Genomic DNA, 25,716 nt, shown 5'->3' with positions numbered 1-25,716 from the left:
CTGCTGTGCTCTTTAAATAGCTCAACTTCTGTATAATAAAAAACAGTCAACACAACATTGAGCTCTGCTCAAAAACCTGGTTAACGGAACATACCAAAATATAAGCATATACATACATACCTGTATGAATACCGTAACATTTTATGACATGAAGTTAAGAGGTTAAGATGCTTCCTTAGAAGCTAACTTCCTATTTAGGCTGTAGACAGCAAGGCAGCTCACTAGAATAGAGCCATAGGACTATAATCGTTGAGCTTGAAAAAGTTAGATCTGTTCGTTCGTTTGCTATTTGTGATGCAAGTCTGAGTACATGCAAACTATAATCTTGCAAAGATGCAAGGGTCATGCCCCAGACATTTCATGCTAAGGGTCTTTGTGCAAGTTCACACAATCATGTTCTGTAAAGCCAATTACTAACGGCAAATCTAACATGGATGGCTGTCATCGAGTGTAACGTGCCAGCGGAGGAGAGAGGCGATGAACAGACTCTGTCTGCATGAGACGCGGCTTAACCTGCTGCTACGGGAAGCGTCAGTCGCCCGTTAGCTGTCAGTTTGATCCAATTATACTGACCTTCTGTTATCTCTGGTCATCTGCGCCGCAGAGGGACAATTTTGTGCAAGGTCAACATGAAGAGATAAACGGAGGCTGAGGAAACATCGATGCCTCGGGTAAAAACAATGGTGGCGTTTTTTTCAGAAAGCCATTGTTCACAGGACTGATAACGCACCTGATAACAGTCATGTCAGATCAGGAAGACTGACATATTTAAATAACACAGCTGTGTAGTTGAGTTTAGCATCAAGAACATGGGCTGAGGTCATGTTGTTGAGCTAACATACAGTTCAATAAGGATGCATTGCAAATCAATGGACTACCATAGATTTCAAAGACTGACTGCTTGTTCAGCATAGTCTTACTGGGTTTTTGGTCTTAAGAGATGTCTAACTTTCCTGTAGTATTCCAGTGCTAAGCATGACTTCTATTGAATTTGAATTTTTCCTAACCTAAAATGGAAACATCTGTTTTAACTGATTTTATTCAAGTTAAAAAAAAAATATTAACATCACAATGATTCGCGGAATCGGGGGGGCCGCCCGGTAAAAAAAACAAAAAAACACAGGCTATAGGCTCATATGTATGCACGTTTAATCATTAAAAGATCGCGATCTCGATTAAAACACACGCGATCGTATTCCTAAATGACGGTGATTCTGCTATGTCTATCAAACCTTTGAAAACAACATAATATTTAAACCTGCTTTCGCGCAGCCGCTGATCCAGATAGAGCAGCGCAGCCAGCGCTCATCATGTAGCCTAAGCTTTATGTTTGAAACAGTCTACACAAACAGTCTACTTACACAGTAGGCTACATTTCTATGTTGCAAACATTAAATAATAGCGAAAGTATTTGGAGAAAAGTTTTTAATCCGGATATAGACTGATGTTGCGGCAGCCTCGATCAAAACGAGTAATTAACCTTTGGAACTAATGATAATAGATTGTATATGTTACATTATGCCAGTAGGTGTCAAACAGTGACTGTTAAATGTATTTGATGTCTGAATCATTCAAGAGATTCGTTCAAAAACTCTGGAATAAACAAGTTTTCATTTTTTAATTTTTTTTCAAATGATTTTTTTGCTACATAATGAATTCATTTAAATTAATACATATTTTTAAATACACAAATTTATAACATTTTAGACATTTATAAATAGACTAATTTATAACATTAAATAAAACATTTAGTCAGAAACTCAAATTACATATTTTGTTTGGTTGTCTCTAATGTTTGTTCTCAGAATCGTGGGAGAATCATAGCATAAAAATACATAGGCTAACATACAAACATCTAACTAATACCATTAGTACTGTTTATAGCCTATTATGTTACATGTTACTATGTATGTTTATGAACTATGAATGTATTATGTAGTTATGCAACCAACAGTTACTATGTATGTTTACGAACTATGTATGTATTATGTAGTCCATGAACATCACTGAATTAACCTAAATACATTAATTTTACCACCAAAACTCATTTATATGGGTTAAATCAGGCAGAAATGGCTCTTTCAGGTAACAATTACAAAAGATGACCATGTTTTACAGTGCAGGATGCATAAGACACGTTTTTTTTTTTTTTTTAGTTTTTGAAATTGTACTTAAAAATGAATGAATGAATAAATAAATAATGCTTAAATATTTGGTCCAACTTTATATTAAATAATGCTAAAATATTTGGTCCAACTTTATATTAGGTGTCTTTAAAAAAAAAAAAAAAACATTTACTTAAAATATTGAATTGTTTAATGCCCAGTGTACCTATTGTGTTCATGTTGAATTGCACAACACATTTTGCTGCTATTGAGGTGGGATAGGGTAAGGTTAAGGCTAAATTATACTTCGGTTATACAGGGTCCGTGTACAGTGCGAGTGACGCAGAATAGTGCACGCGTACTGTACACACACCACCTGATTTTTGTAACCGTGCATACTTTGTTCACGCAGGTTGCACATGCGCATAGACTTGGTTTTGCACAAATCAGTTGTTCCTGTGCCTTCTTTCCATCCTCGCTCCTAGACTCGGAGTTAATTATCTAGTCAGCCCCACACAGCAGTCTGTTAAATCATCCTAAGTGCAGCCCATTTAGAAGCATATTCCACCTGGAAATGAGCGGGAATCTGATAAGCACTTGCCCTGACTGGTGAAGGCATTACTCATCTTGTGAGGAGCACCTATCCTTTCCTTTCTCATGCTTGGGTTTTCTCACTGCAGTAGGACAGTTGTTCATCAGTGATGTTTACTAAGGCAAACATTACAACAAATATTGCTCATACTTTCATTTAGGGATTTGAACAAACTCCTAACCCTTAGAATTAAACTCTGGTGTATAACATCCAGCACCATTTGCTACAGATATGAGCGATACCTTAAATCATTCTGCTTGTTGAGGAGATGTGTGCTATTAATAATATAAACAATTGGATTATTTTTGCCTAGCAGATGAAAAAAATCCTAGATTTTCTAGATCCTAGACTGACATTGAAGAAGGGACCTGAGCCATATCTAGGGACCTTTATCACACTGGCTCTTTTGACTTAGACCAATAAGCAACCTCCTAGCAAACACCCAGAACTTTCTGCACAGCAACCCATTGACAAGCAGTAAGAACACCTTAGCAACCACCCTGAACTTACACTATTATAATAGCAAAGGCAAGCACTATTCATACCCTAGGTAGTAAACCAAAATGCCTATTACCGCCGTGTATTTTCTTCAGAAAAAAAATAAAAATCTAGTTAACATTGAATCAAAATTGACCTTATTAATTTTCTTAAATGCATGTTGTATGTAAAGTTCGGTTTCGTAAAATATTCAGATTCATATTTTGTTTATATAAACACACACACAAATTCAATATCAATATGTTGACACTCTCAGAAAAAAAAACAAAAGGTACAAAAGCTGTCACTGGAACAGGACCCTTTGAAAAGGTAAATTTTTGTACCTTATATCTACCCCTAAAAGGTGCATTTTTGCACCTTAAAGGTACATATTTGTACCTAAATTGTACATATTAGTATCTAAATAGTACATTATAGTACCTTTTGAAAAGGTATCACCTCAGTGACAGATAGAGAGTGCGGCATCTAAAATTTACGTTTTTCTGCGCATGAAAAACTTAAAGACGGAGGCTACAAATGCATATTAAACCTTGTTCGTATAATACTGAATTAATACATAGGTTTTTTGTATTACAATATAACAGTTTGACAGTATAACCATTTCATTCTGCTGCGTTTTGTTCCCGTATTCAACTCATTTTGACAGAATCCACTTTACCCAAACCTACTTGTAAAATTGTATTAAAAAAAAAAGTTAAAAATCAATTAAAATTATTTCCTTTTTAATATTTTAATAATCTTTTTTTTTTTTTTCCCCGTGAGACAGCTGTGACAAACACACCAGAGAAAATATCATAAACAATATGTATTTAATAATTATCAAGCGTAGCGTTAGTTCTGGCAGGTCACGTTAGTCAAGCTCGCATCAGCTGACTCTCAGCTGATCCCCATCTACCTATGGGAATACGACACCTATCTAAGCATTCATATATAAGGTCCCGCAGTAGTATCCGCAGTTTTCGCATTGCTCAATAGCTAATTACCCTCCTCCATCCCCAACTCCTCCTCTGTCAGTCAGGATTCAGCCTTCTGATTCTCCTTTGAATCAGACTAATTCTAAAATGTGTACATAACATTATTGAACTTTAACTAATTTAAACTTAAACATTTATGTTGGTTCTGTTCTGTTTACCCTGGGGGGTTATCGCTGCTCTCCCTGCTCTCATCCATGCTAGGCTGCATGGATGCGCAGGGAGTTCTTGCCCAGAACGGAACCATACCGCCAATCCAAACTGTATGCTAATTGTCAATCATCTTTGACGATAGTGGTCCTGACAGAAACTGTTACTGTGTTACTATGCAATATAAAAAAGTAAGTTATGATCATTTATGGTGTGTTTGTTTTGTTATTCTCAATAAAAAAGGTTGTCTTTGCAAACTTTCATCAAAATAGTGTGCTTTGCATCTGATACGGTTTTATAACATATTTTCAGACTTTACGAATCTTGCTTATTTTCCATATGGCTCATCCATTGTGGTATGTAATGCCTACTTTTCAAAATCCAATCAATTTCCAATGGATAAAATCTGGTCCAGAATGACAGAATTCTCGCATTTGTTTCACTCATAAGTAAAACTGGTTGCAAACTTTAAACTATAAATAAGATATAATAAACATCTACAAGATATATTTCTACTATATATTATGAAATAGTGAGATAAGCTTGCCTTTGATAAGAATATGGTTTTACATGTACCACATTCACTGTCAGAACACAGAAAAAAGGGTGATTTATTTTTTAAGCATTCGATTCAGAAGCAGCATTTGAGTACTGCATCAGCTGCATGATTTACAGCATCAAGGCAACACTTGTTTTACAGCAAAAGTTGAGAACCAGTATCATAAGTAAGTGTAACTCATTTTCAATGGAAACTTCCTCAGCTGTTTCATCACCTGCTTTCGCAGAAAAGAGAAGAAACTTTCGTAAGGAGAGGAAAACAACAGGAATAAAAACAACTGCTGATATGCATTACAGATTCTGAGAGGAGGATAAATATTTGACTTTCATACTGTGCCCAGAAGGAAGGTTTCTAAATACTGCATGGTGAGACTAAGCCTTAGCAAACCCTCTACCAGTCCCCATTATGTCACCCTGTGATCTCTTTCTCTCTCGCTTTGTCTTTCGCTCTCGCACGCAGACATGTTTGCTGCATATACCGGCTTTATAGTGCACATACAAAAGCAGTTGCACATGCACACATAAAGAAATGTGTACAAAGAGACAAACACATAAACACAGTAATACTATATTGTGTTAGGTCTTGTCTGCTGTGTGTTTCTGTTAAAGCATGCTGTTTATTTGTGTACTGGTTATTTGTGCTCTAGTTGAGAATTGGAAAGGTGAACACTTACCCAGCATTAACGTTAGTGCAGTTAGGTGAAGGTGCATATTCTGAACCAACTTAGATGACAGTTGTAGCTTGTTATAAACTTGTGTGATCATATTGCCAGTAACATTTATAAAGCACAAGTGCATTAACCATAAAACTCTCGGGTTAGACCAGCTCAATGCGGTCAACCCAAGAGTTTTAAGGTTAAAATAAGGTCTTTTCTTTGGATTTCTCCCCACCATGCTTCAAATGAAGACCAATGGAAAGTACCAATGCATTTAAAATCGATCACAGCGATTTATTCTAAGAATGTACTGCATGTAGAGATTTAAAGGAACATTCTGGGTCTAATATAAATAAACGTAAGCTATCAATAAAGATCATTTCAACTAAAAAAAATAAATAAATAAAATAAAATAGCCAATTGCATTTTGTAATTATGGGACTATTTGTTCCATTTGCAATATTCAAAACATCAGCCCTGCTACTCTTTTGAGAGAGTTTTTACTTAAATCCTCCACCTGACAAGAAACAAATTTCCAATTAGGGACCAAGAAGTTCCTTCATGATTTTTGTCTCACGTGGATGATTATCGTATGAATAGCGCGCGTGAGCTCATTATCTGACATTACAGATAATGAGCTCAAGACGGGAAAGACTGGACCTTGCTTTGGTTTCATTCGGATTACTTCATCAGAGAACATTTGTTTTCGATAAGGGACTTACTTCATTTAAAAGCAGACATTTCAAGCTTTCCATAGATATATCTCTCATGTCTGTGTGTGAAGTATTCTCGAGTTTTGGTTCATTTTAGTGACGTGTTTCAGAAAGAAGTTCGCGGAGACTGAGACAGCTGAAAGCGCACCCTGTATATTTTCTTTATTTTACAAAAGCACAATATTTTGTTGATATTGTGAGTGTACACAAATAAAAGTTGACCCTTCACAGATTCAAATGATGTATTACACTTATATGTACAATCAAAAATGGTGGAGCATTTTAAGTTCTTTTCGCTGTTATCAGGAAAAAATGCAAGTGATCGCGCCGGTGCCTCCATCGACCCCGCGCAAAACGTGAAATGTGAAAAAAAACAATTCTTAACACTACATTTGTAACATAAGTAACATAATTATATTGACTTTAGCAATTGTAATCAAATTACACAAATTTAAAATGTAATGCGTTACATTACTGTGCTACCAGAAAAAGTAATTAGATTACAGTAACGCGTAAAAAAAAACAACAACAAAAAAAACAACCTTTTTCATCTTATAAAATTTAGTTGAAGAAGGCAACCGACATTTGTACAGCCTCCATATCGAGAGATGTACAGTATGCAGTTTTTGACTCATGGGTGCAAAAAAAGATGGCATCCGACATCTGCCAGTTTGGGAGAATTGAGGAAAAATATGAACTTACAGATGTCGATTTCGAGCTGTGAAATAATGAGCCCTATCAGGTATAAAATAATCAATTTTAAAGCTATGAACATATATGAAAAGGTCCATTCTGCTCTTTTAGAGTACTTTTCTATACACAGTTCTGCTAACTGCTCCTTGCAGCTATATTTTTGTTTGTCTTTACAAACTGAGTTACATGTCGAAATTATTTTCTAATTGACATATTAACATGCACTTAACCCAGAATTTCCTTTAATTAAGGGACAATTAGTCTGTAATGTCTACTTACTATAAACAATGAAGTGTGATATCCATAAATTAAGTCCTAAAATTACTTTATTTTAAACAGTGAAGCTTTAGGATAAATTGTATTTACTACAGTTTCCGGGGTTTAATTCTAAGTCTCCAAAACAGGAGCATATCATGCAAACAACATTTTAGATGTTCACCGCTGCCCAAAGATTTCTAAGTTGTTAGTGTCTTCAACCAACTGTAAAAAAATAAATAAAATTATTCTACCAATTTTTGGAAATGTGAATATACATTTTTGTAGCATTACATGTCATATAATCTCAGTTTTCCAAAGGAAATATGAAGCAGGATGTGGAAAGACCCAATCAGAAAAGAAAAGTATACAAAATAGACACAGTAGGGACAGCGAGGGATGGGGGGAGGCTGCGTTTCACACCAGAAAATGCTCACTCACACACACACTTGAACACTCCCACATACCTATTTTCTGTCTTTCACACACATACTGTCTTGAAACTGTGATTTTGTATCTTTGCTTTTATGGTTTGTGCTAGTGTGCATTATCTGATGAGAGGCACATACTGTAGCTCCTCTGCGTCAAGACAGGAAGACCAAAGCAACCCTTACAGTTCCTCTCTCATGCGTTTACTACGTGTGTGCTTCTCTCTCTCTCTATCTCTCTCTTTTAACTCTTAGTTATCTCCTGTTCACACCTGCAGGTATTTAATATTTCTATATTTTTATACCAGGAAACGACTGAGCTGAATCTCATGACATTTCATCATGTAAATATTGTCAGACTGCCATTTGGGATTCTTAAAGGAATAGTTAACCTAAGTCAGAGGTGTCCAAACCTGATCCTACAGGGCCACTGTCCTGCAGAATTGAGCTCCAACACTAATTAAACACACCTAAAGCATATGACATTTCATCATGTAAATATTGTCAGACTGCCATTTGGGATTCTTAAAGGAATAGTTAACCTAAGTCAGGGGTGTCCAAACCTGATCCTACAAGGGCCACTGTCCTGCAGAATTGAGCTCCAACACTAATTAAACACACCTAAAGCACATGATCAAGGTCTTCAGTCTCATTAGAAACTTCCAGCCAAGTATGTTGGAGCTGGTTGGAGCTGAACTCTGAGCATTGGCCCTCCAGAAGCAGGACTGAACACCCCTGACCTAAGTCATAATTTACAACTTTGCTCATTTTGGTCCAACATTTTTTTTTCCCAACTAAAATAAATAGATGTTGGGACTGACAAGCTCCAAAATTACAAAAAAGCGCCAAATGAGCATCATAGTCCATACGGCTTGTGCTCTATATTCAACCCAGGCTCATTGGAAATACGTGCTTGTGGCGACACAGAAATTAAGTACTATACTGCAGGTTTAAAATCATTTTAAGTCATAACATAATATTGTGCAAGGAAAATTAGTTTGTGTGAAAAGGAATAAAAGCTGTCAGAGTTTTACTGCCTTAGTGTTAATTTTAACTGGAAACTGCAGCAATTTGCATGTACAGATACATTTTTTGAGTTTTGCAGAAATGTAGGTAGAGGCATGTTTTTCCAATGAGACTGGATAGTCTATATTATAAATCTACTCCTTATACGAAACTATCATGTCTTCAGAAGATATAGCATATAGTGCATGGGTCGTAAGGACTTCTTTTATGATGCTTTTAATCATTTTGAATCTTGTCAGGCCCATTTGCTTTGAAATTTTGACCTTATGTGTTCCGTGGAAAAAAAAGTCATACAGATCTGTAACAATATGAGAATGAGTAAATAATGTCAGAATTTTCATTTTTGGGAGAACTTTTCCTTTAAGGCCACTAGTTAACTCTAAGAGTGAACTTCTTCAGTTAGCAAAACATGTTAATGAGACGAGGTTATGACGTGGGGTTATGTCTATATATGTGGAAGGTATGTTACCTGGCTATGACAAACAGCACACAACTGACACCCAAGTAAGCGAGCAGAATATACATCCAGATGTCAGGGGACAGGGGGTTGAGAAAGGAGAACACCCCCGGGTTGGTGCCGTTGGGTTTGCGGTACAGTATACTTATCCCCAGCGTCATGAAGGGTTTGGAAAAGTCGATGACCTTCTCCCGCACGTACGTGATGGCCAGGGGTGCCACTGCAAGATCAGCTTTCTGCCAACAAATAACGCACAGGGAAAAGAGCGATAGGCTGTAAATCAGGGCGAGCAGAAGCATTTAGAGGAAATCAAATGAAGAAAACAGGGCTTTTACACATCACACACTCTGCCCCACAGCGTTTAAGAGGAAATTTAAAGCCCTCTCGTGGACTCGCGCTCTCTCTCTTGATTTACCTGCTACTGTTTCAGCACTTACTAAAGCCTTTCGTGATTTACTGGGTCTAAGGGACCGGAAGAGCGCTGAACCGAATCCACTCTCTCAGCTACCCAAGTAGACTAAAATATGAAAATAGCAGTTATAAAAAAAGGGAAAATTAAGGGGGTTAAAAGTTTTACACAGGTCTGCCGCTGTTGGCTCTCTGTCAGAAGCAGAAATAGCCTGTGTCTCTTAGCATACGTTTTCAGAGTCAGTTTGACTAACCTTTAGTCCACATATGAACATTTACATAAATTAAAGGCACAATATGTAAGATGTTTTATTAAAATATCCAAAAACCACTAGAACAGTGTTATATATTTTGTTGACTTGTGTACTTACATTATCCCAAATGTTTCGAAGAATGTTTAAATCCAGAGAAATAAGCAATTTTAACTAGTGACACGGACCGTGTCCATAGTGTCATTGTATCGCCTGCCAATGACGTCATAACCCCTCGATTTCCAGTCTTTCAGCCTCACCCTGCTTCATTCTACTACGTTAATAAATCATTAGCTCATCCATGAACATGATTTCTGTCCGAGTCCCGTCGGATTGCATCGGCTGTGGGGATGACGACAACTCCCATGATTCCACACTCAGTCACGGCGTCATGAAACTACTCCTTTGTCTCTTTGTTTATTTTGAATATGCGCCCTCTAGCGGCGAAAATGACATATTGTGCCTTTAGGTTTAAATTATATAACTTTCCATTGAGTTTGATATGTTGCGTTCTTTGGTCATTTTTGTTACTGTAAATTAAAATATCTTAAAATGCACACCAATTTCCAACAATTCATGAAAAAAAAATTGTAAGGTTGACCGAATGGGACTCATTTGCAGTTTGGAAATTGTTATGACTGTCAAACCTAATCTCATGAAAAAATTTAATTATTTTACATTGACAAATTGGTGGTGTACTGTATTCTTACAGTTTTATTTGTACAAAAATGTCACTATTTTGCGTTTTGATGAATTAGTGGTGAATTTGTTCTTGACAATTTGGTGGAGATTTTAATTTATATGAAAATGTCCCTTCTTTTACATTTTGATGAACTGGTGGTGAATTTGTGCGATTTCATTTGTACAAAAACATCACTATTTTACGTTTTGACAAATTGGTGGTGATTTTGTACAATTTAATTTGTACAAAAAATTTTACTATTTAACATTTTGATGAGTTGGTGGTGAATTTGTGGAATTTAATTTGTACAAAAACGTCACTATTTTACACTTTGATGAATTGGTGGTGATTTCGTACCGTTTCATTCGTACAAAACACATTTTAGAACTTCCATTGGGGCACAGGGAGACTGTTTGAAAACATACAAATAAAATGTACTAATTCGCCAAAATGTAAAATAGTTATTAATTATTATGAGAGTGTGTTGGACCATCTCCTTACCAATATCAAATTATTTTCTTATCACCTATCACCTACGTTTTTAGACTTAAGGATTACAAATAATGAGTATAATTATGTAATCAGATTACTTTCTGAAAAAAAAAAACACATTTAGAATAAGTAATGTGCCTTTTTAAAATTAAATTGATTTACTATTAATATGCATGCACCCCAAACTAAATCAATCCTATTGTAATCAACAAAGTTGTCTATACTCAAAGTGATGTAACATCTATATTGGGGGGAGGGGGAGGGACACAACAAACTGGGGGAAATAATAATAATAATAATAATAATAATAATAATAATAATAATAATAATAATAATAATAATAATAATAATAATAATAATAATAATAATAATAATAATAATAATAATAATAATAATAATAATAATAATAATAATAATAATAATAATAATAATAATAATAATAATAATAATAATAATAATAATAATAATAATAATAATAATAATAATAATAATAATAATAATAATAATAATAATAATAAACTAAGTAAATAAAGTAATAAATAAATAAATAATAAAACATAAATAATATTAAATCTGCAAGCCAAGCATTTTAAGGCATACTAGGAACTCTCCCAATGCAAATAATGTGGCAAAAGGTAGGCTCTATTATTATACTGATCATTTTAGGCTAAACAAATTGCAGTCTGTGTAGAGTGTTCCAGATCAGTCAATTATGGAGTTCCATTTTTATTGGCTGTTGCCTCGGAAGGCAGATAATGACGCTCTAGGCAACCGCCTTGTTTGCTTATGCTTAGAAATGGCCCTGCTTTTTTTTTGTGGCCTGCCTGGTGTTGTCATCACTGTGACAACCGCAGCTGCAATAATCAAAACCATGTCTTCTTAGCATATCAATAAGGAGTGTGACTGTATATACCATTTCAGGGCTGAAATGTGTAAACTGGTGAGATTCTGCTGCATTGCTTATACCACTGTACATTCTCAGGAAAGGGAAGAAAAAAAACCAGCAAGCAAAAAAATACTGTCTACTCTGTTCTGCTTCTAGTGCAAGCAGCTTATGGGAGAAATTCAGATGTGTTTCTTCACTCGTGTCCAGTGTAAACAGATGTGAAATAACAATGCAGCTTTTCACAGGTGTACGTAGGCCTATATACAGTCCATTACTGTTCAAACATGTGTGGTTAGTAAGATTTTTGGTAACACTTTATTTTAAGGACCAATTCTCACAATTAACTACCTGCTTATTAGCATGCATATTACTAGCATGTTTATTAGTACTTATAAAGCACATTAATGCCTTATTCTGCATGACCATATTTTAGATCCCTTAATACCTAATTTAATACTTAATACCATACCTAAACTTAACAACTATCATAATAACTATTAATAAGCAGCAAATTTGGATTTTATTGAGGCAAAAATCATAATTAATAGTTATTTATAGAATTGGTCAACAAACTAAAGAGTGGCCAGGACATTTATTTATTTATTTATTTATTTATGTATTTTTGAAAGAAGTCTCTTGTGCTCATCAAGTCTGCATTTATTTGATCAAAAATACAGTAAAAGAGTAATATTCTGAAATTGTATTACAATTATTTATATAATTATACAATTATATAATTACTTTCCAGCTGATAAAAAGATTGACAGCCAATAAAAATCCATCCTGTTTTAAAGAGCTTGAGCATTCAAAGCAGCAGATGACAAAACTGCAGTGTGCGCATAAAAAAATAAAATAAAATAAAGTTATTGTGCATTGGTGTGGATGCTAATATAGTTATCTTTATAGTTATTGATCTTGATGTAAATGAGTCATTACTCCAGTCTTTAGTGTCATGTGATCCTTCAGAAATCATTTTAATATGCTGACTTGGTGCTTATTATTATTATTATTGTAATAATGTTGTAAAAAAAACTAAAACAGGTTTGCTGTTTAATTTTATTTTTATTTAATTGTATTTGTTTTATGGAAACCATCAAGCTTTTTCAAATGAACAATTTCAAATTTAAACTTGAGAATGTTGCTTTAAACTCAACAGTGAAGTTGTTTTTACACGGATCCCAGACTCATTCATTCCTATTATGAATAACTTTATCTTTCTGATTCGTGTCTCTAAAACTCAAAATAAAACAGAAAGCAATCAAATGACAAAGTATCTACAAGGCTAAGGAATCCTGGTCTACACTATACAATCTTTTAAATCCTGCATAATAGTTTTGAGCCCTCAAACTTATTGTAAAGGCATATGTCTTAACATTTGAATTACACATTTTCAAGGCAAGCGCTGAGGATTCATAGTTTGACTACAGTATGATTGTGAATCTGAGATTATACCCGGTAAAATCCATTCTGACGCAGTAAGGCCGTTATTCCTCCTCCAGAACTGATGGAGGGTCTGCTGTTGAAACGCTGACACCGGCTAAGACGGCTGTGCCCCTAAAACTGACATTTAGTTCAATTTCACTACTTTTACTGTTAGAATTGGTATAATTTCAGTCAAAATAAAGGCTTCCGTCTAGAATTATTGGATTGTCTATAATTATTCCCAGAGGGGGCAAATTAATGCCAGAAGTGAGCAGATGTTGTCTCGCTACCTTCCTTTTTTTCTTCTAAAGTCCTTTGACAAGATATTTTTATCTCTAGCACATCAATGTACTGGCAAACTGCAAACTCCAGACTGCTCTGAAAGCTTGTCAAGGCCAATTACAGTCTGTCCTGCTCTCGTCTTGTGGGGGGGTAGCTGGGGAATGTTACGACATCACACACACACCCTCCGCTTTCACACCAGACGATCCGACCATGACCAATTGAGGAGCAGTGACTAAGAGATATGTCTGATGTATTGGTTGGAGCAATGGATACTGTTGTTGAGTATGAGGTGTGCAGCACTTTTCTCAGCAATGTGTTTATTCCTGTCTTAGTCTTTGTGGAGTCTAATGAGGGTGTCGAAGGGCAGTGCTTGCTCCCAAGTGTGTGTGTGTGTGTTTGTGAAAGTGTGTGTGCTTAATAAGCTCTATGGGGGTAAAAACTAATGCCAGATTTTTCACTTTGTGTCCCCTCGGCAGTATGTGCTTGAGTTTTATTTTAATGCATTTCATACCATCTGCTGTGCGCACACACACTGTTAATCTTATTTTCATATGTTTCCTCTCTACTCTGAAAGCATCTACTTTCATTGTATAATCTTGACAAGTCCCTTCTGCAGCAGGGTGGAAATATGTCAGGATCGTGCACCATCCTGAATTGAATTAGGAATGCCTTATACATTACACTACAATTTCCTAATAATCTAATTAAATCTGAATCGAGGCAGCAAATGAGGAGGCAAAATAAAAATTTTAGTTTATAGATAATTCAGATAAATGTATATAACCGCTGTGTAGTTTTTTTTTTTTTTATAATACAATTTTATTTTATTTTTCAGTATGAATTAACATGATAAACATATTATCATACACACAACATATAGGATATATTCAGAAACATTAGATGACTATGAAAAGCCAATTATAGAAATTTATACAAAAGTTTGGGGTAAGATTTTTTATTTTTATTTTTATATGTATTTATTAAAAAAAATATTACTTTTATTCAGCAGGGACACATTCAACTGATCAAAAGTGACATGAAAGTTGTATAATGTTACAAAAGATTTTAAATAAATGCTGTGCTTCAAGTGCTATCAGTTTCCACAAAAATATTACATGGCACAACTGATTTCAACATTGATAATTACAATGGAGATCAAAATTAGAGAACAACCTACAATTTCCTAAATTTCAAGGTCACTGCTCAGTCCAATTTGAAGTTATGCTAACAGGAGTAGAAGGGCAGTTTTTTAAGCATATTTCATAAATTAATTGTATTCTGCAGCACAACATTACCCTTAAATGAAATATTTGAACAAGAACTCAGATCAAAATTAGAGAACACTTACAGATACTTCCAAGTCATTGTTGTTAATCTGGCACCAGGTGCTAATTTCCTTAATTATATAACAAACCCTATTTAATTGGCAGCATTCCTCTAATTTTCACTGAGATTGTAAGATGGCGGGTCGCTCTAAGGTGACTGAACCCCTGCGACGGGAGGTTGTCCAGATGAAGGCCAAAGGGATGACACTTTCAGCCACTGGTGGAGATAACTACAATCGCTGTTTTGTACCTGTTGTCAAAAAGTCCCAAATACAATGAAAAGCCAAACGCCGACGTGTCTGGGTTCACAGCACCATCCAGAGGAGGATGAATAACGTTAGGATCCTGTATTAATGTGTGTGTGTGTTACATTTTACTACTGTATACATACACAGATATTACTATTATTTTTATTATTGATAGCAGCATCTCTGTATCCGTGCTAATAACATACAACTACCACTACAACTGATTTTAATTGTTTTCTATGCTCCAGACCTATATAATAACAGACGGCTGCAATAATGCTCGCTTCTATTGTCTGATTCAACTGGACATGTCAAGAAACTCTTCGATGATTGGCTTGCGCGAGATGCGATTGGCTTGGGCGAGACGCATCATGCGAATTTTCTGCTTGAGTTGACATTTTTTAACTTGCGCGGAAGACGCGATTGAGGCGAATATCGTGCGTTCGCGGCAAACGCGTCGAGCATTTCGCATCATTCACATCGCCCGGAGCGAATTCGCCTCTATTCGCGTCTTTGCGTTTTTGTATGTAATCTACTCGCGAGTACTCGCAAATAATTAAACACCATAAGAGAAGTCGTCATTCCAAATCTGTGATTTCTAGAATATTGCAGCTTTACAATGATGCTAATTCATTCAAGTGCCCCAAAAAGGCTGGTCGTTCACGTAAGACAAATGCATGAGAAGACAGGATAATGCGGAGACACTCAATGGGGAATCGGTTCAACACTGCAGCTGGAATTGCTCACCAGTTCAGTGATGAACAACGTATGGATCTGGGTCCGATGGGAAACATTTTTTTTTGGCACCAAACTGGGGAAAGACTGAACCCTGAATGTGTGAAGAAGTCAGTAAAAGGTGGAGGAAGAAGTCTCATGCTTTGGGGGATGTTTTGTGCAGCAGGAGTTGGGCCTCTTATACAGCTACATGGCAGGTCAATGCAAATGTTTATCAGAACCTCCTTCAGCAACATGCAGTTCCTTCCCTGCAAGCATCTCCCAGTCAGCCTGCAATTTCCATGCAAGACAATGCTCCCGTCGCAATACAAAACGGGTAAAGCAGTTCCTTGAACATTGAAATAATAAAGTGGCCGGCCCAGAGTCCTGGAGCAAGATTCACAAAAACCTTCTTAAGAAATAAGTAAAGACATTTCTTAAGATAAATTCCATGAAGTTTGTCAGAATGTTCCTAAGTACAATTCTTGAAAAATTCTTAAGATGTTTTCAAATATGTTCTTAAGAACTTTTTTTTTTTTAAGAAAATGAGTCTTTATCTGATTTAATAAATGATGTTTCTAGATGAAGACTCACTGTTAAACTAAAAAACAATAATAATAAATAAAGGATTTTTTTTTTGCATTGCCTGCAGATTACTGCTACAGTAAACACGTCTTGTGTATGGCCGCATTCATAGGCACTGAATTATGTTGTATTAATAGGCTAAAATTAAAAGCTCCCTATCTGACTTATTTTTGCAGAGTATTACTGAATTTTGAATTCAGCAAAGAGTCGCGTCACATAATCATGACTGACCATTGTTTACATTATCAGTCAACGGTGTCACTTCAGAAAACGTTTGCACATCCCTATTAATAGTCCTACTATGTATTATATGTGTAAGTGTTGTTGTAATGCTTCAATATAACAATTAATTTGAAATAACCCAATAAATTCACTAAATCATTCTTACCATTTGGGATTTAAGACAAGTCTGAGGCTATCCTAACTTAACTTAATCCCAAGTTATTTGCGATGATTTTTAAGAAGATTATTTTCAAGAATTTGAAAGAACAATCTTAAGAAAAAATATAAGAATATGCTTAAGAAGAATTTTTGGAAATTTAAATTATTATTAACTGTTTTCTTAAGTTAGAAAATAAGAGGAAAACGGCAGTTAAGTAGACATTTCTTCTAAAGATTTTTCTTGAATCTGGCCCCTGATCTAAACCTGATTGAAAATCTCTGGAAAATCCCTGGCGACAAAGATATGGCTAAGAAACCCACTACAGTCACCGAACTATGGAAGAGACTGGAAAAATAGTGGACCAAGATCCCACCAGTGCAGTGTGAGTAACTAGTGATGTCCTGCAGCCGCGGATGTGCTGAAGTCATTCAAAGCAGGGGCCTCTACACGTCCTACTAATTTTTCAAAGCTGTAAACCTCCAAAATTGTAGTTGTAATCTTCTTTCTACAGTGGTTACTGTTGTCTAATTTTGATAACTGTGTTTTCCACAAAATGAAGGTTTTTGTTGAAATGCCTTTGTTATTTTGTCAAACATGTTAGTGGTTCAGTGGCATACCAATATTCCTTCAAATTTTGAGCGATGAAGATTAAAAACATTTCAGAAAAAAATCATGTATTTATAGATTGTTCTCAAATTTTGATCTCCACTGTAATTTGTATTATTATTATTATTATTATTATTATTATTATTATTATTATTATTGAGCAGAACATCAGCATATTAGAATGATTTCTGAAGGATCATGTGACATTAAAATGAATGAATTACATAAAATATATTCAAATAGAAAACAGTTAATTTAAATTTTTATATTTCAGAATATTAATGTTGAGCATATAATTGTGTTAAATATGTTAGAAGACACTAATATTGCACTGAATTTGATGCACATTTTGTGTTGTTGTATGAAAGAAATCAAGTTTGCTTTAATTGTTTTGATATTTACTGAGAAAGAAATCTAGTCAGTTTAGGGAAACATATCAGGGAATACATAATTAGTCAAAATGAATGATTATTATTTGTCACAAAGCTTTTGTGGGATTATGTTGGATTTCTTTGTATTGCTATTCAATAAATTCCTCTTCCAGTTTTTCAAATTTAAATTCCAATTCAACATCTTTGGGGGACAGGTGGTGACCAAGTCAATGCATATTCACATTGATGATTTAAAAGGGAAGCAATTTTGCTGAACCTTGCAGGGTTGTATGGAATGATGAGTGGAAAAGAGCCAAGCTGAGTGCAATGAAAACAGTATTGGATTGTGGAGTCTGACTCACATGGTCCATCAGTTCTCGGATCATGCCGTTCCACTGGCCCGTGTTCTCTTCCTGCGCTCCATACTTGCCATCCTCCACCAGTTGTATTTCGTAGGTGAAGCCCAGGATGGCAGCCAGCTCTCGCAGCAGGTCGATGCAGTAGCCCTCGAAGCGATCGTTACCGTATAGCGGCTTATCTGACTTCTTGAACATCACGTAAGGCTCTTCCTGTGGAGAGAGAAGACATGTGCTCTGATTGTCAGAAATATGTCTGATATATGCCTGATAGGGCTTGCACACCCACAGAGATGTGCAGCCACAGTGAGTGAAAAACTGTGTCATGCAGCTCAATGTATGGCTGAAAATAATATAATATAATATAATATAATATAATATAATATAATATAATAATTAATTATATTAATTATTAATATATTATTATACATTTGCATAAATAATATTTGATTCATATTTTGAAAAAAAAAAAAAAATTGGACAATTCAGTGAATGTCAATGGGGCCCAATGTTGGGTCACTGACATGCTTCAAAATATAATTTGTGTTTCACAATAAAGAAAAGCATTCAGATTTGGAACAACGTGAGGGTGAATAAATGATAACCATTTTCATATCTTTGAATTTCTTTAACATGGTGTTAACTATAATGATGCATGAGCAACAAATCAGCAATATGAGACAGCAGATCTTGCCAATAAGAATGCACATATCTGGTTTAGATTGCAGGAAGCTGGTGTGAACTGATCCTTCTATACCAGTGAGACTATTCAGGAAAATTTGTTGTGCCAGGGGAGCTGCAGCAGAGAGAGATAAGCGCTTTCCCGCCCCCACGCTGCTTTACCGCCCGCATATTCACAGTCCTAATGAACCAATGAAAGGCAGCCTGTTCACAGCAGGAGCCCGGCATAGAAACAACAGTTCTTCTCATGCATCAATGCACTATGTGTAAACTATTTTTGCCTTTTTTCCCTTTAAATTCTCTGACATTTGAAAACATTGTCAGTTAAGCCACCTTATGTCCACAACAAGCAAAACTAATTTCAGAAAGCATGTTGGTCATTCAGCTTTAATGCAAATAACCCATTTAACAATAAAGGTATTACTCACATTCATTCTATATAAAATATAAAAACCATTTGATAATACAGATATTGCCTGTTTTAGTGCAGTGAACCTTTTCTGAAATATCTAGTTTTTAGAAATAAAGAATTTTGTGTTTTTTTTGTTTTTGTTTTTTTCTTTCTTTCACATTTTAGTGACATCAAAGCAATTTCGAGTTAACTTAGAATTTGCACAATATCTGTGTGAGATTATTATATCATAATATTTTTCCCTTTATGATTTTTTGAAAAATTGAATTTAATAAAATATGATATTTAAATATGATAAGTGAATATCAATATAATTATATGTGCCCTTCTTCCAACTCACATCTTTTTATGGTGCACTGAAGTAACTCTATAAAAAAAAGAACATATATATATATATTTGGTTCAACAAACTGATACAAAAATTAGACAAAGTAAGAGAGTTCTTCATCACTATAATTCAATGTTAATGTTCAGCTTAATTAAAGTGCAAGCTTATTGATCTTAGAAAAATATAAGTATTATATAGAACACGATATATTATGTCTGATGAAAGCACAGGCCAACTTTAATTATTAGGTTGCTACAACAACTTTTACCATAAACTGAGCATACATTGAAAAAAAAAAAGCTGTATGATGAAACAAGTTTCACTCAGAATATGCTAGTAAATTTATACAAGCCATTATAAAGAAATGGCAAGTAATTCTGAAGAAAGACTGAAATAGTATTATCTTGTAAACATACACCAATAATCTTTCATTTGATAACCATTATTTTATTTATTTATTTTTTCCCCCACATTATATTTAAAGTTAAAACTGGTTGCCATCTGATTCTCCACAGTGTGCATGGATTCCTACTGAAATGATTTTGCCTGCAGAATATTAAATGTGACCGCTTTTTAAGGCATTTGGTTTGACTGGACATTCCCAGTACTTTAGTACTGTACATTTAGTTCTGGAACTAAAGCGGTGCGAAAGGCCCTATTATTCAGGTACACGTTTTACTTGAACTATGCTGATAATACAATCTCAATGAAAACAACTGTAAACAACCCTTTTTCTGTTTTGTAAGAAATTGCACTTCATTTAATATCAACTGCTGTCATTCACATCTAACTGGAATGACAGATCCAGACACATGACCCAAATGGCTTACATCCCTTTGGTTGGTGAGTGTTTTAAAAAAAGACTAGACCTACAGGATGACATGCACAAACCCTTGCATAAAAAGTCCATAGATCTGTTGTCATTGTTGCTTTCATTATTGTTGTATTTAAAGTGTTTTTAGAAAATAATTAGTGGCGTTTAATAAAGCAAGCATCATTTCTCATACTCAGAATTTGTCAGTGAACAAACCCATAACATTAAGTTTACATTTAACTCACAAATGTGTGCTACAGACATGAATGGTACCTCAAACACTCTCAGAAAGAAAAAAAAAAAAAATTTAAAAATGTTTTACAAAATGCTGCCACTAGAGCAGTACCTTTTCAATATCTACACTTTAGGTACTAATACAATTTAGGTACTAATAGTACCTTTAAGATACCAATATGCACCCTTTAGGAACAAAGGTATACCTTTTAAAAAGGTAACGCCCCAGTGACAGCTTGTGTACCTTTTTTCTGAGAGTGAATCATGCAGCATACATATATTTATCAGCTGATAAATCTGCTGGGAAAAAAAAAAACGTATAATGAAGGAGAGAATCAATCCATATCTAAAGATCAGAATATCATAGAGACTTGGGTTGGGCTCTTTTGAAATGGACCATTTAAGTAACCACTGTGACGGATCGGCTGCCTCCCCCTAATTATCATCATCACCCCGTCCCTTTATCGCCACCCTTCAAAAGGCTCCCGACAGGAGTGGGTGTGTGAGAGGAGGGGCGCAGAAACAGCCAGGTCTGGCGGCGTGTGATGAGGCACACCTGAAGTGAATGGAGCCTCATCACCGCTGCTGCCGGACCCGCGGTCTGGACGAGAACCGCACCCGTTAGTGGCTGACAGGCCAGGATGCCGGGCCGTTTATCCCTGCGAAGTGCCGTGGGCCAAGCAGGACGAAGCCGCTAGAAGAAGCCGCCGCCCCCTCGCACCTCGGACCAAAGTGGGGAGTGCTTGCGGCCGCCGGACAACACCCCTTGCCTGGACCCTTCCTTCCTGAACACTGCCCTTCCCTTCACGACTTCCTTGGCACAACGAGGACACCAGATCCCCTGTTTATTTTGGACACTATTTCCCCTCAGAACAATTTATTCCCTTTTTGGACATTTTATGTTTGATTTTCTGTTAAAGGGGTCATATGATGTTGCTAAAAAGAACATTATTTTGTGTATTTGGTGTAATGAAATGTGTTTATGCGGTTTAAGGTTCAAAAAACATTATTTTCCACATACTGTACATTATTGTTTCTCCTCTACGCCCCGCCTTTCTGAAACGCGTCGATTTTTAGAAAGCTCATCGGTCTGAAAAGCGAGGTGTGCTCTGATTGGCCAGCTATCCAGTGCGTTGTGATTGGCCGAATACCTTAAGCGTGTGACGGAAATGTTACATCCCTTACCAAATTGTGATGCCGTGTCCCAGAGCGACGAGACAAAAACATTAAAAACCCATTATAAACGAGGCATTTGTTGCAACCAGTGGGGACATAATTACGGATTATAATGACTTATACTGTCTTTTTACGCGTTGCATCTCGCCGCGTAAACATAAAACTAGGGATGCACCGATACCACTTTTTCCAGCACTACTGGTATCGGTATCGGGCCCGATACTGAGCTCCTGTACTCGTACTCGTTAAAATTATGTAGTGCATTATGTATTATGTAGTGCATCCCCTTTTGGAAGGCCAAACAAACTATTTTCGCTTTTGCAACGAAACACACAGCATCTTCACAACATGGTGGCGGCGGCGGCAGCAACAATAAAGTTATGCCTTCTTTCTTTGCGTGAACATTTGGGTGGTGTTATGCAAATCTTCCCACATCGTGACGTAGACATGTGGGGGTGTGTTTAAACGAGGCGTTTTAGGAGGACGTGAACCAGTCTTAACTTTTATAAAGGATATCTCTTTGGGTTTGAGACTTTAGTCTTTGCAACTTTAGGGATCTTATCTATTCACGAACAGCTTGTAACACTCCAAAGAGAAAGGAAAACTTGAAATCGCATCATATGACCCCTTTAAATAAAAGCCTCTCCGAGGTCTGACGCCACACCCACTGTGTCTGTCATTTGCTCCTCCCACCACACCACTTAGTAACCACCCAGAACACCTTAGCGACTGCATATCAATGTGGAACACCCATCCTAGCAACATGGTGAAAGCCCTTAGCAACCGCATAATAATGCTTTGGCAATCACCATGACACCATATTGGCGAGTCTCTTTATAGGAATACAGCAGTCACAATTTATTTTGTGAAATGTAAAAATCTAGTTTCATGTTTCATCCGAGTCTGGTCATGAATTCTGCTTTTTCTAAATTGCTCTTGGTGCATGAGGTTTTGGCCATACCTCTAAATCAAAACAGGGCAAACAAGAGCTTTTACATAAGAGCTCTGAGATGTTAGCGAACTGGCAGACAGGGAACCTGTGTTGCTTCCAGCTCAGTCAGAGCCACCTTTAGTTTATGAACACTGACCACAAGCTCCTTCAGGCTTCTAGTATTCAGATAAAATGTTCATTGGCCGAAAGCTGTGTCAAATAACCCCAGTGAGCTCTTTGTGCTTGAGTGTTGTTTGTGCATGTGTGTATTTCCATGAAAACAGTGCTGAAGTTGCTCACAGAGAGTGATAATATTTCATAACTGTCTGAGCTTTTTAATCACACGTAGCACTTGAATACTCAGCGAGCGCTGTAGCTTTCTTTTCCATTTGGCTTTTGTTTGTGAATGGTTTTACATTCAGCTGGGTTTCATTTAGAGTGCTGAACTCAAACATCTGCAAGATCCACCAGCCTGCACAGCCAACATATCATTCAAAAGAGTGGCATTTTGCTTGCAAATGGGTTTTAAATTAGTTAGATGATTTTACAATTACATTTGGTCAATTTTAAAATGCATTTCTTAGCATTGTCTTTTTCTAGTACTTGTTCTCTATTCTTCAACCAAAATGTCTTTTTGTGATGAAAGACAGGTAGTGAGAGAGTGTATACTTTAAAACTTGTCTCTGTATGTATATATGCATGTTTACGCCAAAGAGAAAGCAGATCATTCAAGGTCAGAATGCTGCAGTGGCTGATGGGTAGGACAGCTACCCACAACTCTGAAAAAGATGCATATTAATATCTGAAATGCTTTGGAATGCTTTGAAGTACTTGTGAAACATTTCATGGAAAAATAGCAGGAGATACATTACATTTTCTCAAGTGCTAGAGGTCTTTGATTAATGTTCCTGAAAACCTGCTATTTCTGCATTACAAACCGCCCTTGATCAACAATACGAATTTGAAGATGTCTGCACTTTGCAGCACTAACTTCAACAGCACTCCTAAAACACTTCAAAAGTTTGTTAAGTCATCAAAAAGCAACTTCTTCATGAGATCTATTTCATATTGAATACATTTCGGTTAAATCTCTCACAAAACCTGTCAAGATGTAGGGATCATATTGCAGCCTACAATCAGAAAGACAAAAATAAGATAATATTTGCCTAAGGAAACAAAGCCCTTTTGAAAACCATTAAGATGTTTTGCACCGCAACATTTTTTGATGTGATAATAGTGGAACATTGCAAACATTATGGGCCGCTGCATAAATATACGCTTTTTAAGGGTGAGACTCCACTGCCACAGGCCTAATGAGTATCCGATGTCATTTAAAACGGGGCCTTCCCTTATCAAATGGCCCAGAACAACGTATTCTGGTTTACTCTTGTTTGTAACATCTGTATTAGGGATGCACCGATGCAACGGCGAATAATCGGTATCAGCCGATAAAAGCAATTATCTGCACTATCGGCCATCAGCCGACTGTTTAAAAACAGCCAATGATCAGGGCCGCTTACATCCTTTCAGTCAAAAGGGGGTGGACAAATGTGTCAGACAGCTACTTACAAGAAGAAAAAGTTTCTTGTGAGGAATTTAGGGTCGTCCAAGTTAAATCAGTTAGGGTTGCCAGGTCCACTCTTTTCCCTACACCTAACATTATTTTTAGTATGGCTCATCCAATAATTGCAAAGAGCTTTGTGCTTTATTATGTCTGATAAGGAACAAAGTCTTAGCTTTTAAATCCTGTACATTTTATCACAAATTTCAAACAATAAATGGCATTTTGACACCCTTAAATGTGGCGTGAGAGATCACTGTAGCTGCTTCAGTTCAAGTGGCAGTGTGAGTCTCTTTCACCTTTATACAAATTATAGCATGAAATAAACATGAATGAACATCAGGGGGTATGTTGAAATATACAGTGCAATTTCCTGAAATGTATATTGTCTCATGTAATTGCTCTGTCCGCATTTCAGCCAAAAAATATGTCAAATAAAACAGCTTGTGATCAATATGTCACTTAATTTACCTCAGGAAAGTTATCCAGTGTTCACCAAAAAAAAAAAAAATGGGGGAAGCTTATTTACTGTTAATTATATTATAATATAAAAATTATAATTATAAAATAGCCAAAATATGTTTGAATGAATCTGTCATAAAGACAAGTTTTTATTAAAACTACCTTATGTGCAATTGAGTTTTGTGTTTTAATTTGAGTGTGATTATTATATCTGAAAATAAATAGCATTGAATTTAATAGTTTTGTTGTTAATTTTAACCTCTAATATTATGTACTAAATGAGAGGGCTACATGTATAGTTTACAACATTGGTTGGGAGAGGGTTTATTTATGTGTATATTTGTATGTATGTATGTATGCATTTATGTATGTATGTATGTATGTATGTATTTATTTATTTAAAAAAAACTAAACTATCATTATCAGTATCTTTATTGGCAGATACTGATATTGCTGAATAATCAGCTATTGGTATTGGCTGAAAAATTTAGTATCGGTGCATCAGCGCATATATTTTGGGAAACTATACAAAAACAATCATGTAAATCAGCTTAAAAAAAACTGATTCTAAAAGAATTATATCTCTTAAAATGCCCTGACTCAATCTTGACATTTTTACTAAATTATTTGTGTTACAAATTCACTACCATTTTACATCTTGGTTTGCAAGTCCCTGTATACACCTGGTATTAAAGGGGTCATATGATGCTGCTAAAAATAACATCAGTTTGTGTATTTGGTGTAATGAAATGTGTTTATGCGGTTTAAGGTTCAAAAAACACATTATTTTCCACATACTGTACATTATTGTTTCTCCTCCATGCCCCGCCTTTCTGAAACAATTTTTTACAAAGCTCATAAGTCTGAAAAGTGAGGTGTGCTCTGATTGGCCAGCTATCCAGTGCGTTCTGATTGGCCGAACACCTCAAGCGTGAGACGGAAATGTTACGCCACTTACCATACTGTGATGCCCTGTCCGGCCGGAGCGATGATTCAAAAACA

General features: G+C 35.8%; 1 protein-coding gene across 1 annotated transcript in view; it reads right to left on the bottom strand.

Moving 5' to 3' along the window:
- The window catches only part of grik2 (glutamate receptor, ionotropic, kainate 2), a 233,981-nt gene that overhangs the window by 51,674 nt on the left and 156,591 nt on the right, over positions 1-25,716 (bottom strand). Inside the window, exons 10-11 of the mRNA XM_016553000.1 lie at positions 18,122-18,328; positions 9,115-9,338 (exon numbers count right to left, since the gene is read on the bottom strand). Coding sequence (XP_016408486.1) covers positions 9,115-9,338; positions 18,122-18,328 — 431 coding nt within the window. The remainder of the gene's footprint in view (positions 1-9,114; positions 9,339-18,121; positions 18,329-25,716) is intronic.

Source organism: Sinocyclocheilus rhinocerous, unplaced genomic scaffold (genome assembly GCF_001515625.1).
Source record: "Sinocyclocheilus rhinocerous isolate Xijiao unplaced genomic scaffold, SAMN03320098_v1.1 scaffold1939, whole genome shotgun sequence".
NCBI classification, from domain to species: Eukaryota; Metazoa; Chordata; class Actinopteri; order Cypriniformes; family Cyprinidae; genus Sinocyclocheilus; species Sinocyclocheilus rhinocerous.
This window is presented reverse-complemented; position numbering and strand designations above follow the sequence as displayed.